Source organism: Cetorhinus maximus, chromosome 2, assembly GCF_964194155.1.
Source record: "Cetorhinus maximus chromosome 2, sCetMax3.hap1.1, whole genome shotgun sequence".
In the NCBI taxonomy this organism is placed as follows: domain Eukaryota; kingdom Metazoa; phylum Chordata; class Chondrichthyes; order Lamniformes; family Cetorhinidae; genus Cetorhinus; species Cetorhinus maximus.
The window spans coordinates 134,148,462-134,163,501 of NC_135880.1; the positions used below are offsets into that span (position 1 = coordinate 134,148,462).

The 15,040-nt window shown below is 41.9% G+C and overlaps 1 protein-coding gene across 4 annotated transcripts in view; it reads left to right on the forward strand.

Annotated features, from left to right (window-relative positions):
* Nucleotides 1-15,040, forward strand: part of tmod1 (tropomodulin 1) — a 78,761-nt gene that overhangs the window by 44,837 nt on the left and 18,884 nt on the right. For all 4 annotated transcript variants that reach the window (XM_078569680.1, XM_078569691.1, XM_078569676.1 and 1 more), the window contains exon 4: nt 9,819-9,938. In XM_078569680.1, the coding sequence (XP_078425806.1) occupies nt 9,819-9,938 (120 nt within the window). The remainder of the gene's footprint in view (nt 1-9,818; nt 9,939-15,040) is intronic.

The following is a 15,040-nucleotide window of genomic DNA, read 5'->3' on the forward strand; positions in this document are numbered from 1 at the left end:
TAGGTGGGAACTGATTCCTGAAGGAATACTATTTATAAATTCTTTCAGTAATAACACCTAGTGCAGGATTTTGCCCTTGGCGGGGGTGCACGCTGCCTGCGATCGGCTCCGCACCGCGATTTCATTAAGGCCCACCCTGCATGGTTTGCAAGCGGCAGCGCTGAGCGCTCCCTGTGCGGGAAGAGGGAGAGCCGGGCCTAGCGCGTAGTTCGCGCATGCATGAGAAAGAGCGCTTCAATCTCCCTGAGGCGCAGAGCTCGGAGATTGAAGCACTGTGTAAATAAAAAAAATAAAGAGAATAAAAATTTAATAAAACATGTCCCCTCATGTGACTGTCACATGAGCTGGGACATGTTTTTAATTCAAAAATAAAGTTTTTAATGTTTATTTGCTTTAGGAAACCTCATCCCGCTCGAGGTTTCCTAAAAAATGTAAAGGCATGCGCCCGCCGAACGAAATATCATGAGACTGCGCAATGACGTCAGGATGCACGCCCGATGTCATCGCGCGTCATTTTACGCTCGGGCATGTCGGGCGTGCACCTGCATGCTGAGCATAATATTCTGCCCCTAAGGTTTTCAAAATTTTGATCAAGCTTCATCGCCATATACCATCAATCAAACACCATTTATTTTTCTCTAGCAAATTTCACAAAAGTCTGATTCTGTCTCTTCCTCAGATTTCTAAATTTTTGCCTATAAGGTTCTGGGACTAACCCATTAAGCACAGCAGTCTTAACTGTGTCATGGTCTGCAGACTACTCATCAGAAAGAGTCAAATAAACCTCCAATGCTTTTCCCACCAATACACTTTGTAATAGAATTGTCCAAACTTCTCATGGCCACCCTAACTTTGTAGCAATTTTTTCAAATAATACAAAATACATCTCGATCCCTTCCTCACCTGAATTATAGGCATGAGGCAAATATTCTTTGCCAAATCAAAACCAGGAGTTAAACCTGATCCATATCAAACCTGCCTGCTACTCGCTGTGCACATAATTGAAGCTTTTCTCTATCTAGTTTAAATTTCCTGGCTTCGTTCTCTCTTTGAAATTCTAATTCAAGTTTTCGCATTTCCCTTTTGTAGGGCGTGGTGTGAGGCTTACTTTCAGAGTCTTACTTAGGTTCTGAGCCGTACTCTGGACGTAACAGGAATGATTGACTATGATAAGAATGTGTTGAAATAGCAATTTTATTGTATATTAGATAATGATTATAATAATAGAACAATAATGATGAAAATTATAATTGATAATATATAAAAAAAGAAAAATAAGGAAAAAGAAAGAAAGATAACTTTACTGAAAGGCGAAAGTATATTATATATACCCCGACTTAGTTTGTTCCATGACAGCACCCTAAATTGGTACATACGTTACCATCTCCTTGGTACATACATTACCAAGTCACTGTGCAACTTACGGGTGGGCACTACGGTCAGTCACTCTGTTCCTGGCCCTTTCTCCTGTCTTCAGTGGTGACTATTCCACTACGACTGCAGCAGCGAATCCTCGAAGCAGCATCCCTTTAAGCCAAACTTCTGGCTCCATTCCAGTCACCCGACGCCTGGTTCAGTCTTTTCTCAAAACCAGCCCTAGTTCTTATCAATTCTTCCCAACGGGCACTGCAAGGCCATGCAGACTTCACAATATTGAAGTTCTTTACGCATCTGTCGTCCTTCAAATGTTATGTCCATCAATCAAATTTCACCTTCTGATGACCATACTAGGAGACCACCTCCAGGTTACTCATTGTCCTGGCCTGTAGTCTAAAGGTCGCTGAATGCAGTAAGGAAAAGGACTCCTTATAAACAAAAGACAAACGTTCTGGGAAAATGGGTCACTACTGATTATTATTGATTAATTAATCAAAGCAAAATCATAGCTGGATTAAGATCAATGTCTACCAAGTAAGATTTAATACAAAATAACTTTAAATATTCACTGTAGGCTTAAAATCAAGAGCAAAGCAGAAATAAAATGCAAACGTACAAAACTGCAAAAATTAGTGGCTACCGGCTTGCAGGCCTCAGGCCTAGATTTTCTTCTCGCTTTCCAGTTCCAGTTTTTATTTTTCTTTACTTCTTTGGTGTTCAAGTTGATTCATTTGTAACTGAATCCTAGCCAACTCAATTTGTGTTTTATCTGGGTTCCCTTTTTCTTCCTCAAGGATCAAGTGTTGAACCAACAGCTGAACTATTTTTGCTTTCTTAGCACCTACTTTTAAATCTATTTCTAACTTTTTTGCCACCACTTTTAAATTAATCTTTGTTAACTGTTGCAAGGCACTTATAGACGAGTCCTTTCTTTCAAGGAAAGCTTCAGCAATAGACATAGCTATTTTAACTTTCAATAAATACAACTGAAGGCACTCTGAAATCTTGTCAATTTACACTCTGGCCAAATCCAGTGTACTCATCTCAGCCTGTTTGGACCAATAATTTTTAAACAGAAATCCAAAATTCCAGTTAACAGCTGAATGGATGACTCAACAAGATTTCAAGTTTTAAAATGTTTACTGTAACAAGCACACTAAAAGCACTACTGCATAAATGTTATTTTTGGAGGCAACTTCTACTTTCAACACAACTGAGGAAAAAACACTATCAGGTATACGTCACAGTGTACTTTAAGTAGATACTTAATTCTCCCAGAATCAGTCCAAAATGACCGTTAGGATCATGCAGATGTAAGGATTTACTTGTCCTTTTTCCTTTTCAACGTGGTAACTTTTCCAACCCCAGAACTGTCCTTTACAGTGAGGGTATTACAGGAGACCCCGCCTCTAGCACATGTGAGCCTTTCAGCTTTGTATTAACTCCTGATGAAGTTGGTCTTTTCAATCTGAGCGTGAGCTTGCACCTGCATTCTGACGTGGTGAGCCATGGAGACTTTCAGCCTCTAGCTGCTCTGCTCTCCTGCACCCTGGCAGACTAACTGTGGCTGAAAGCTTTCAGGAAGATATCTTTGAAATCCTTCCCCTCTGAAAGCTCACCTCCATGGCAATGTGAATCCCATGGGCCTTGTAGCCAGGTAGAGATGCTGATTAGCTATCCTTGAGAGCCCAATTCTCTTCCATCTTAGGATCAAATGAACAGTTTAAAGCACAACCGTTTGCAACCCAACATTCTCCAACACTTTTGTGAGACTTTCGAAACTCACAGTCTCCCCTGTTGCTACACAAGCTGCTGCCATGTTTTTGGAACCTCTCTTAAATCTCCAGGTGCATTGGTTGGTTCCTTTTCTTCCCTGAAGTCCCCCGAAATTTTTTTTTTCTTTAAAGATGCTATATGAGTACAAATTATTGTAATGTTTAGTGAATTATCCGTCATTATATATATATTTTTATTCATTCACAGGTGTGGGCTTTGCTGGCTGGGCCAGCATTTATTGCCCATCCCTAGTTACCCTTGAGAAGGTAGTGGTGAGCTGCCTTCTTGAACTGCTGTTAGGAAGGGAGTTCCAGGATTTTGACCCAGCTACAGTGAATAAACAACAATATATTTCCAAGTCAGGATGGAGAGTGACTTGGAGGGGAACTTCCAGTTGGTGGTGTTCCCATTAATCTGCTACCCTTGTCCTTCCAGATGGTAGTGGTTGTGGGTTTGGAAGGTGCTGTCGAAAGCCTTGGTGAATTCCTGCAGTGCACCTTGTAGATGGTACACACTGCTGACACTGCGCATCGGTGGTGAAGTGAGTGAACATTTGTGGATGTGGTGCCAATCAAGTGGGTTGCTTTGTCCTGGATGGTGTCAAGTCTCTTGAGTGTTTAGGGAGCTGCACTCATCCAGGCAAGTGGCGAGTATTCCATCACACTCCTGACTTGTGCCTTGTAGATGGTGCACAGGCTTTGGAGAGTCAGGAGGTAAATTACTCGTCACACGATTTCTAGCCTCTGATCTGCTCATGTAGCCACAGTATTTATATGGCCAATCCAGTTCAGTTTCTGGCCAATGGCAAAGCCCCCAGGATGTTGATATTGGGGGTTTCAGTGATGGTAATGCCATTGAACATCACGGGGCGATGGTTGGATTCTCTCTTGTTGAAGATGGTCATTGCCTGACACTTGTGTGGTGCAAATGTTATTTGCCACTTGTCAGCCCAAGCCTGGTCATTGACCAGGTCTTGCTGCATTTGGACATGGACTGCTTCAGCATCTGAGGAGCCACGAATGGTGCTGAACATTGTGCAATCGTCAGCGAACATCCCCACTGCTGACCTTATGATGGAAGGAAGGTCTTTGATGAAGCAGCTGAAGGTTGGGCCTAGGACACTACCCTGTGGAACTCCTGCAGTGATGTCCTAGAACTGAGATGACTGACCTCCAACAACCACAATCATCTTCCTTTGTGCTAGGTATGACTGCAACCAGTGAAGAGTTTTCCCCCCTGATTCCTATTGACTCCAATTTTGCTAGGGTTTCTTGATGCCAAGGGCAGTCATTTTCAGCTCACTTCTGGAGTTCAGCTCTTTCGTTCATGTTTGAACCAAGGCTGTAATGAGGTCAGGAGCTGATTGGCCCTGGTGGAACCCAAACTGGGCATCAGTGAGCAGGTTATTGCTAAGCAAGTGCCGCTTGATAGCACTGTTGATGACCCCTTCCATTACTTTACTGATGATGGAGAGTAGACTGATGGGGCGGTAATTGGCCGGGTTGGATTTGTCATCTTTTTGTCTATAGGGCATACCTGGGGCCTGGGCAATTTTCCACAAAGCCGGGTAAATGCCATTGTTGTAGCTGTACTGGAACGGGTTGGCTAGGGGCCCGGCAACTTCTGGAGCACAAGTCTTCAGCACTATTTTCAGAATATTGTCAGGGCCCATAGCCTTTGCAGTATCCTGTACCTTCAGCCGTTTCTTGATATCATGTGGAGTGAATCGAATTGGCTGAAGACTGGCATCTGTGATGCTGGGGTCCTCCAGAGGAGGCCGAGATGGATCATCCACTCAGCACTTCCATGATCATTAGCATGTCATTGGTGTTAGGCAATTACTTTGTTGTTTAGTTTCGTCTGATTGAACAGAGGTTACTGTACTGGTGATTTTGTAAAATTAGTTTATCAAACTGGTAAATTATTTTCACCTTGAGTCACCTTGTATGCTGGTAACACTTGCTGTGATATAATTTATCTTGTAATTGTTCTCCAGTCATCTAACGGCTGCTCCTCTGCCTCGACAGAAATAGCTGTGACTGCATTCCATCCTGAGCTGTGTATTTATTTCTTGAAGGGATCTGCCAGCCAGTTGTCGAAAGGTGTTATATTGCACATTGCTCCAGCAAGCCTCTGTTTGAGTAAATCAACAACCACCCCCACTCTTTCTATTCTCAAGTTACTTAGAATTTCCTGGTAACTGATGGATCATTGTGCTAAATTTAGCCTCAGCATTACAGCTGGATTTTCAAGTTTGCCTGCTTGAAAACCCTCACCCTCTCCCACCTTGATTGTTCCTCTCCCTGATAAGGCACCCACAGTCGAATCCAGTCCCAGAAATAGACGCTTGAATGTATCTGAAGTTATGACTGAAATACACCAAATGCTAGCAGGTCTCGCTCTCTTCTGCCAAAACAACCCACTACTCCAGGATCACCCTGCAGAGCAAAGATAAACCCTGGTGAACCATTTCGTTAAACCCTTGTTCCTTTCACCGTCCTCCAACAAGAAATGCATAGAGCTCATGGACGCTGTTGCCATTGAGATTGGGGCCATCTGTTCAGCTGCCTCTGCCACATCCCTTCCTTCCCCTACTCATCAGGCCAAGACTCCCCACTGCCTGAACCATGAACACATGAACTCTTGTATTTCTCCTGTTGCTGTCATGCCACCTTCTCATGCATTTTGTTCATGAGGCTCACCTCCTGCTCTCTCAACCTCATTCCCATTGGCCCCTGAGCTAGATACTGTCACATATAGACTGATGACATCCAACTCTACTTCATCACCATCTCTTTAGACCTCTCCACAGCTCCTATGTTGGTTCCATCATGGATGAGCCAAAGTTTCTTCCAGGTAAAGATTTGGAAGACTGAAGCTATTGTCCCTTACCTGTGTATGAGCTGTTGTTCTGCACGCATGTAATTCTGGGTCATACCTTTGCACTACTAGCTCAATTTGTGCATGAGCTGCCCAAGTTGTCCCAAGTTCATTCCAACTAATGTCAATCTTGTGCTCTGAAAATGGACCCAGTCTGTACCTTGCCATGATTGTTTTTGTTTTAAGTTAAGCAATTATCATTGTGGTACATCAGCTTGTTCTCACTTCATACCACCTCCAAACTGGAAATTGAGTAACCAGCTCTTACCAGTGTTGGTTGGGACTGTCCCTGGCAGTGATTGTAGCATCCAGCCAGCGAAAGCTCTAAAACATTGTGTTCACAATAATGAAAAAAAATCATAAAAATAACTGTTTTGCTTGAGATATTTATACATAAGCATTTATGACCTTGCGTCGGTACACATTTCCTGTCAACTTAATTTAAAAATTCAGACGTCGGAACTTTAAATGGAAACTGCTTATTGTCACAACCGGGATGGGAGGTGTGCACGGATTATCAAGTCCCATTTCTTCGCAGGTCGTACTATTAATTTAAATGTTTAATTTTCTCACCAAAATGACCAATTGTGTACCTATACCTGTTGTACCCAGAATAAAAGATACTCTGACCAGGCTTCTTTCAAAAACTCAGAATGATTAATTTATTTTAAAACAAAACTTTTAAGAAATTGCAAGTACTGTTTAACACACGATTGTAATTGGGAAGTATAACTATCTCTCTCTTCCTAAAGAATTCCTCCAGCCCGTGCACGCGCGCACACGCACACACACACACAAACAAAGGATAAGCAAATAGAATCTCTCTGCAGAGATGGGCTTTGGAGAATGGACATCATAAAATAAAGGATAAAGTCCACAAGGTCTCAATGCTGTTGACCTGGAGTGTCCTCGTGTGAAGACAGGCCGCTGGTTCTGGTGGAGACCTGGATGTTCTCACCACTGGCCTCAGCTTTGCAGGTCCAAATGCAGACTAGTTACACTCAGATGAGGTTTCTCTGGCTACAGGTTGATAGCCACACACAATTTTAGGCAAGGTAGAGAGAGGGAGCCAGTCAAGGTAGCCTTCCTTTCTCAGCTCTGTTTCCAACAAAACTGCCTTCACAACAAGCAGGTTCACAAGTTAAGTTTTTTTTCTCCCTTTCATGTGATTACCTTTTGTCTCCCAACTTTTCATTAATTAAAGTGCTTTGCAGTTCAACCCAAACAAACAACTCCTCCTCACAGATCAGGTGATTTCTTGGAAAAGGCCTGCTTGTTTACAGTTCGAAGGTGAACTTATGGCCTTTTTAAAAAAAAAAAATCCCAGGTTAGCATCCACATGTCACGATCATGCCAAATCCTTCCATTTTGTAAAAAACATTTTTCAAGACTGAAGTTATGACTTTAACATTATATAAACTTGGCTTGTTGTAATAACACCCTCGTGGGAGAGGTACTACAGTGCCACCACTGGCAGGAGGCTATATTACAGTGTGACAAGTTTACTTGCATAATTTCCACTATAAATGTGGATATAAGCGTTTAAAATGGAAATATATAAAATTAAAGAGAGAATACATAATTTTAAAATGGAGACTGAATTTCATCTTTGCTCTGAACCAATTATCCCTGCCCTCAATCTTTCCTTCTATTGAAACCCATATTTGGTCTTGACTCTCTGAAATTGGCAAGTAAATTGTAAAAAGAAACAATGTTTTGGTTCCAAAGCATATCATGACATCTCAGTGTGAAAAAATGTTTGTGTTTTCTGAACCTGAGTTAAGTTTTCAAGCACCTTACCCTCTAACCTCAGTGGTGGGGAAACTATTGGAAGCAATTCTGAGGGACAGAATTAATCTACACTTGGAGAAGCAGGGATTAATCAAGGACAGTTAGCATGGTTTTGTCAAGGGGAGGTTGTGTCTGACCAATTGGATTGAATTTTTCAAAGAGGTGACCAGGTGTGTAGATGAGAGCAATGCATTTGACGTAGTCTACTTGGACTTCAGCAAGACTTTTGATAAGGTCCCAAATGGGAGACTGATAACGAAGGTAAGAGCCCCTGGGATCCAAGGCAATTTGGCAAATTGGATCCAGAATTGGCTGAGTAGCAGGAAGCAGAGGGTGATGGTCGAGGGGTGTTTTTGTGACTGGGTGCCTGTGTCCAGTAGGGTTCCACAGGGATCAGTGTTGGGTCGCTTGCTGTCTGTGGTATATATAAATGATTTAGACTTGAATGTAGGAGGGTTGATCAATAAGTTCATGGATGACATGAAAATTGGTGGTGTGGTAAATAGTGAGGAGGATAGCCTTAGATTATAGGAGAATATAGATGGGCTGGTCAGATGGGCTGATTAGTGGCAAACGGAATTTAATCCGGATAAGGATGAGGTGATGAGCTTGGGCAGGACAAACAAGGCACGGAATACACGATGAATGGTAGGACACTGGGAAGTACCGAGGATCAGAGGGACCTTGGTGTGCATGTCCATCGGTCCCTTAAGGTAACAGGACAGGTAGATAAGGTGGTTAAGAAGGCATTTGGGATATTTGCCTTTATTAGCTGAGGCATAGAATATAAGAGCAGGGAGATTATGCTGAAACTGTATAAAACGCTGCTTAGGCTTTAACAAGAGTATTGTTTGCAGTTCTGGAATCGGCATTATAGGAAGGATGTGATTGCACTGGAGGGAGTGCAAAGGAAATTTACCAGGATGTTGCCTGGGCTGGAGAGTTTTAGTTATGAGGAGAGATTAGATAGAATGGTGTTATTTTTCTTCGAGCAGAGGAGATTGAGGGGGGACATGATTGAGGAGTATAAAATTGTGAGGGGCATAGATAGGGTAAACAGGAAGGAACTTTTCCCCTTGGTGGAGGGATCAATAACCAGGGGGCATAGATTTAAGGTAAGGGGCAGGAGGTTTAGAGGGATGTGAGGAAGATTTTTTTTCACCCAGAGGGTGGTGGGAATCTGGAACTCACTGCCTGAAAGGGTGGAAGAGGCAGAAACCCTCATAACATTTAAGAAGTATTTGGATATGCACTTGCGATGCCATGGCATACAAGGCTATGGGCATAGTGCTGGAAAATGGGGTTAGAATAGTTAGGTATTTGTTTGACTGGTGCAGACTCGATGGGCCGAAGGGCCTTTTTCTGTGCTGTAGACCTCTATGACTCTATGACAATCTGCAAACTTCCCATAGCAGCAAGTAAACTACTTAACAATAATTAGGCGTTCTGATCTTTAAAGGGACAGGTCAGTTAAATATAGAAGAATAGTAGATTGATTTATGTGATAGCGTTCATGACAAGGCTATGGGAAGAGAGCAGGGATTAGCTTTAGCAAATGACCAACACAGACATGTTCATGGTTTTCTTCTGTGGGAATTGTAGAACAACACAAGGTCTGCTGTTATGTGAAATCACTTTGTTAAGTTTGTTCCTATCTTCATCTTCCAGAGTTTAATGCATGCTGCTACAAACTCAAAGGACCACACATTACTTTATGCTTCCTGAGGTGTGAGTGATGGAAGCAAGTTCTTACAAAATCTGTTAAAACTGCCATTTTCTTTGTTCTTGGGATAGTTGCATCATTGTCAGTTATTGTCCAACCCTAACTGCCCTGATAAGGTGGTAGTGGTGGGTCTTCTCCTTGAATCACTGTAGTCCTTGTGGTGATGGAGGTCCCAACATGATGTTAGGGAGTAAACAGTAGTTGAACTCGATTGCTTTTTATTAATTTGAACTTACTGATGTGTAACTCTTTAATGGACTTTTTATTGTAGGGAAACCTTGGATCCCCAAAGAGAAGCCTGTCCAGTCTGTAATTGACAGTGTTACCCTGGAACCAGAGCTGGAAGAAGCCTTGGTCAATGCTACTGATGCTGAACTTTGTGACATAGCAGGTAAGGGATGCTCGTCCCTTTGAGCAGATTCACTTTGCAATGACACTTTTCAAATAAGAGATGAAGTTTCCACTTTGATTTTTTATTTTGTAACTGTTTCTTTTGAGTGTATGTTGTTTTACTACATCAATTGTCTCTCTTTTCCTAGCCTCCCCAAGTCATTTGCTTTCTGCATCAGAGAGGGCAGGTGTGTTACTAGTTTAGTGTAGAGTACACAGGTAGTAGTACAACATGCAAACAGGCTGTTTGGCCCAAAAAGTCTGTTTCCTTCATTATCCTCCACACAAGTAGTAGTGCTAATCCCATGTACCCACTCTGTCCCCATATCTCTTTATTCCACTTTCCTTGTACTCTATCTAACCTATTCTTTAATGTTGGCATGGTCACTGCTTCAATCATTAACCCAAGTAATGCATTTCACAGCTTTAGCAGTCTATGTACAAAGGTTTCTCATCCTTGCTGTCTTAAACTCCTATATTTAATCTTTAAAATGTCTTTTCTGTCTAGTGAGAAAATCATAACATTTATTATTTTGCTAGTAATTATATAAAAATTATCCTCATGAGTCAAATCCATACATTATTTCACTAGTCAAATGATGACTTTCACTCTGATTCTTTCACCCTCTGTGGAAAGAGGCTCAAACTGAGACTGGAGTGTGGATCAGACTTGCATCTCACCAAACCAGGGTGCATCTTTAAGAGACACTATGATGCAATGTGTAATATTGTTAGCAGAATTAACACTGATCACACTAGACTGAAAGTGGAAGTCTGCCTTTCCAAAGATGTCCTGTCTCCCATTTGTCCTCTCAGTTGAAATACTGGGAAGACTGGTGGGCACTTAGGTTGTTAAAGCGAAGATAGAACTGGGTGAGGTGCTTGAAGGAGGAGAAGGTGCCAGAGGAGTAAAGGGAGAGAGCAAGTGATGGTTTGAATGGCCATTCCACCACCACCACTGTGGTTTGGGCAGGGATGGTGGTGGAAAGTATAGCCAGGCAGAGAGGCCTCAATGAGGGGCGAGGTGAAATTGAAAGAAATAGATTAATTTAAAACGGATTTTACAAACTTTAATGAGAAATAAACCTTGAAATTCAGACTGTTCATTAATCTTCAATGTTTATTTTTCAGCATTCATTCTGTTCTTTCGCAAATCCATGTCATCACTCATTTCATTCGCAATGTTTCTTGGACTGTAAGATCATCATTAGCCATAGAAATTCTTAATTGTTAGTGTCATGTCACCGCTGGCAATTGCGAGACTGTACCAAAGTGAATGTGTGACTGTACCAGCTGATGAATGCTAGACCGTTGCAGGCTGTGCTGCAGTTTAAGTGAATGTGTTCTGGGCTGGCTTCCTACTGTGAAGAAGTGCTGCTGCTGCCTGTTCAACAGACAGAAGTTTAGTTCCAAGATTCTTCTGCTTGGCTTTTTGAAGCTTTAATCTAGTCAATGAGAACATTGATGCCAATGCATGTTGGGCAAAGTTCCTTTGTGCTAATTTACCGGTAGAGTAAGTATGAATGTAAAATTAGCACTGACAGGAATTTAACCCTTTTTTAAAATTGTGTGCAGCATCTTGTTAGCAGAGAAGAATTTCTTCCAGTTTGAGTATGCTGAGGTGTAATTATTGCAAACATTTCAATCTATGACACAAGGGAATGGGGCCACTTGCAGTGTTACTAAGAATGTTTTCCCACTTTTGTCCTCACTTCTCTCCACTCCTGAAGGTGCTGGCTGGATGTGGTTTTGCAGCCCTTGAATACCTCACATAAGTGGGCAATTCAATATAGAGGACAACATAGTCAAGCCCAATCCTGTTCTCATCCAATCACGCTCACTTCTCAGAAGGCATTCACTAGATTCAAGTTAGGAATGGGAGCCCTGACCATTTTTTCCCCCTGCCATTGGTATTGAAGCCAATTATAGCTAATAATTTCTGCTAGTGTGAGATTGGCTGAATTGGTACAGACCAATTCATACCTGCGACCATCAGACCTGTCACAACTTATTAATAAAGAAAATAGTGCCTTTACTTCCTAAGACTTTGAAGATGGTTCTTTCAAGTTTTAGCTAGCATTAATTGGGTTCTCATATTATCACATCCTGGAAAATATTATGAAGTAGCGCAAGGGTTGGGAGGCTGGTTAACAGTCTGACCAGCTGTGACATGAATACTCATTGTATGGCTGTAACAATCTTTATACCAGTCAGTAGGATAGTTAACAAAAACAGAATTACCTGGAAAAGCTCAGCAGGTCTGGCAGCATCGGTGGAGAAGAAATCAGTTAACGTTTCGAGTCCTCACGACCCTTCGGCAGAACTAAGACTGAGGATGGTTAGCCCTATATAACTGAATGACTTTTTAATCTCCCAAAACCTAGGCGATGAAGGGAGCCATCCACACCCGCCGACATGAATATCCTGCTCGATTCATAATCAGAGCTCTAGGGCTGAATTTTCATGGAGTTGGGCCAACTCTGGAGGGCTGTAAAAATGGCAGGCTGGACCTGGATGCAAAAGTTCTGCCCCTACTTCTGGCAGATCCCATTTTTGCTGGTAGGAGAAAGGGGGCGGGGGCATGAATCTCACGGCTGGGAAACCCAGACTTAGCAGGGCCATTTGAAATTAGTGCTGAGTCCAAATAGACCCCATTTTTGATGTTCCAAGGGCCTTAACCCACTGTCTCGTATTGATGGATGAGATGTAAACGCTCTTGAAGGGCAGATAAGGTCTGTTTGAGGTGTCGTGATCAGAAGTGATTTAAATCCTTAGCCCTTTAAAAACAAAACAAGACTGAGCTGCAGCTGTCAGTTAGAGTTCTATTGTGCATCGAATGACAGGGCATTTGGTGCAACCATCTGTTCCTGCAGTTTCAATAGGCTTCATTGTTGATATTTCCCAAGAGCTGTTATTATAGCTGAACCCATTGTGAATGCTTGGTTGAGTTTCAAAAGGTCCGAAAGCACATCTCTCAGCAAGGAGGCGGGCCTTCTCACTACCCCACCTCGACACTTTCCTGCCTCCATGGCTGCCTCCGGAGGCGGCAGGCCTGACTCAATTACGCCCCCACCAGGAAGAGAAATTGTGTGTGACTGTGCCCTTTATATTGAGGCAGGCCTGCCAAGTCAGGAAATTTCCTGACTAGAGCTACCCACCTCAGTAGTGAAAATCTGGCCTCTAGTCCCCACTTGCAGGAACCGGCTGAAGCAGCATTTGAATCCAATGGAGATGGAAATGCTACCACTGAACCAAAGGCTTGCTCCACTCTGACACCGTTAGACTAGTGCTATTGCTACTGAAAGAGTTAAAGAGCTTTTCTCATTGTCCAGTAGCCTTTGATCTAGGGGTTTAGACAAAGTTAATCAGTTAGTATCCTAGATAATTTTAACTAAAATTTTATGTTACAATCATCAAGGGTTCACTGATTTGAACCTGGGTAATGATGAGGGTGATAGTTGATCTCTGCATTTGTTGAGGGAGCGATAGGCAAAGCAGAGTTCTCATTTCTCATTGAGATGTTAGAAAGGATCAGTGGGTCTTTGGCAACCTAATGGTCAATGAACCTTCCAACACTCAATATCTAATTGTGGAAGGTTTTGGCAGAGGCCCCTCATTGGAAGTAACACAGGCCACATTCTGCTGGACTCCATACCAGTGTAAATAAATGGAATTATCTTAAAATTGAATTGGTCTAATAATGTATCTGGGGATAACTACTTAACATGTAGCATCCAGCCCTCTACTAAACTTCCTCCCTAAATAGCTGCAAATGTTTATAATCCTTGAAATACAGCACAGAAATGTTTATGCTAACTGTACAGTTAATTTCTTAAATGTTTGCAGTTGTAGTTCTGACCCTGATGTCAGCCTTGGTTCAGTTAATAACGTTGTTGCCTCTGAGTCAAAAGATAGTGTGTTGAAACCACACTCTGGGACTTGAGCGCCCACTCTAGACTCGGTTTAGTGCAGCATGTGAGGGAATACACTAATCTTTTTCAGATGAGATACTCAACCGAGACGCCATTTGCCTGTTTTGGTGAATGGAAAAGTTCCTATGGCACTATTTGAAGAGGAGCACTCTCAACCAGCGCCACTAAATGCAGATCATCTGATTGTTCATCCCATTCGCTGTTTGTGGCGCCTTGCTCTGTGCAAATTGGTTGCTGTTTGCAAAAACAGCATTAACTGAACTGCAAAGAAATAATCCATTGACTGTAAAGCTGTTCGGCCTGTCCTGATGATAAAGTGTTGTGAAAATGCAAGTTCTTTCTTGCCTTATTAATCAGCATTGTTGATCGATATTTTTCTAACTTAAGCTAGAAGAAGTAAATTTAGTAAAGTAAATTTTTAAAATCTAATATTTATAGATTAAAGTACATTTAGCAGATTCATTTAGAACAACAAAACATGTCAATATTGATGATTGATTTAATTATATGTAGCTGTTTTGTGAGGTTTGAATGATGTCAATAAGTTGTCTATCGCTGTACCTCCTTAATAGGATTATTTGTAGCTCCATGTCATTTCAGGTTTAGAGAAACCAATAACCTGAAAACACAACTATCATCTCTCACTGATTGACAAGCAGGAGCAAGAGGGAATATGTTGAATTATATGTTAATTAGGAAGTTGAATTAAGTGTGAATCTTGGATGGCAGAGTTTTGTTTCACATTTATTAACCTCAGTAGAGGTTAATGTGCTGTTAAATGTACTTTAGATTCAGATATTATGCTATTAAAAGTTAAACATCAGATCCTATTTACATGTTATTGAGTTCTTTTGAAGTCCCTTGTTCTCCCCTCTTGGTTCCCTCTTGCCAGAAGACTTCATACAGTGTTTCCTCTTCAGTACTTTTTCTTCATGCCAGAATATACTTTTCGTCATGAGCGATTTCCTGTGTTAGTCTAACTCTTTCGAACGTTTCTTCCTACCATCCACGTTTCAACAGAACGTATTTGTATGCAATGTAGACATGTTCAGCGTATGTGTGGAATTCTTTGCTATAAGGACGAAGCAAATGATAAATAGATTAAGTTTCCACTTTAGGTGCCTCAGCAAAACGGGTGCAAATTGGGCCCAAAATTGCTCCTGTTTTGAAA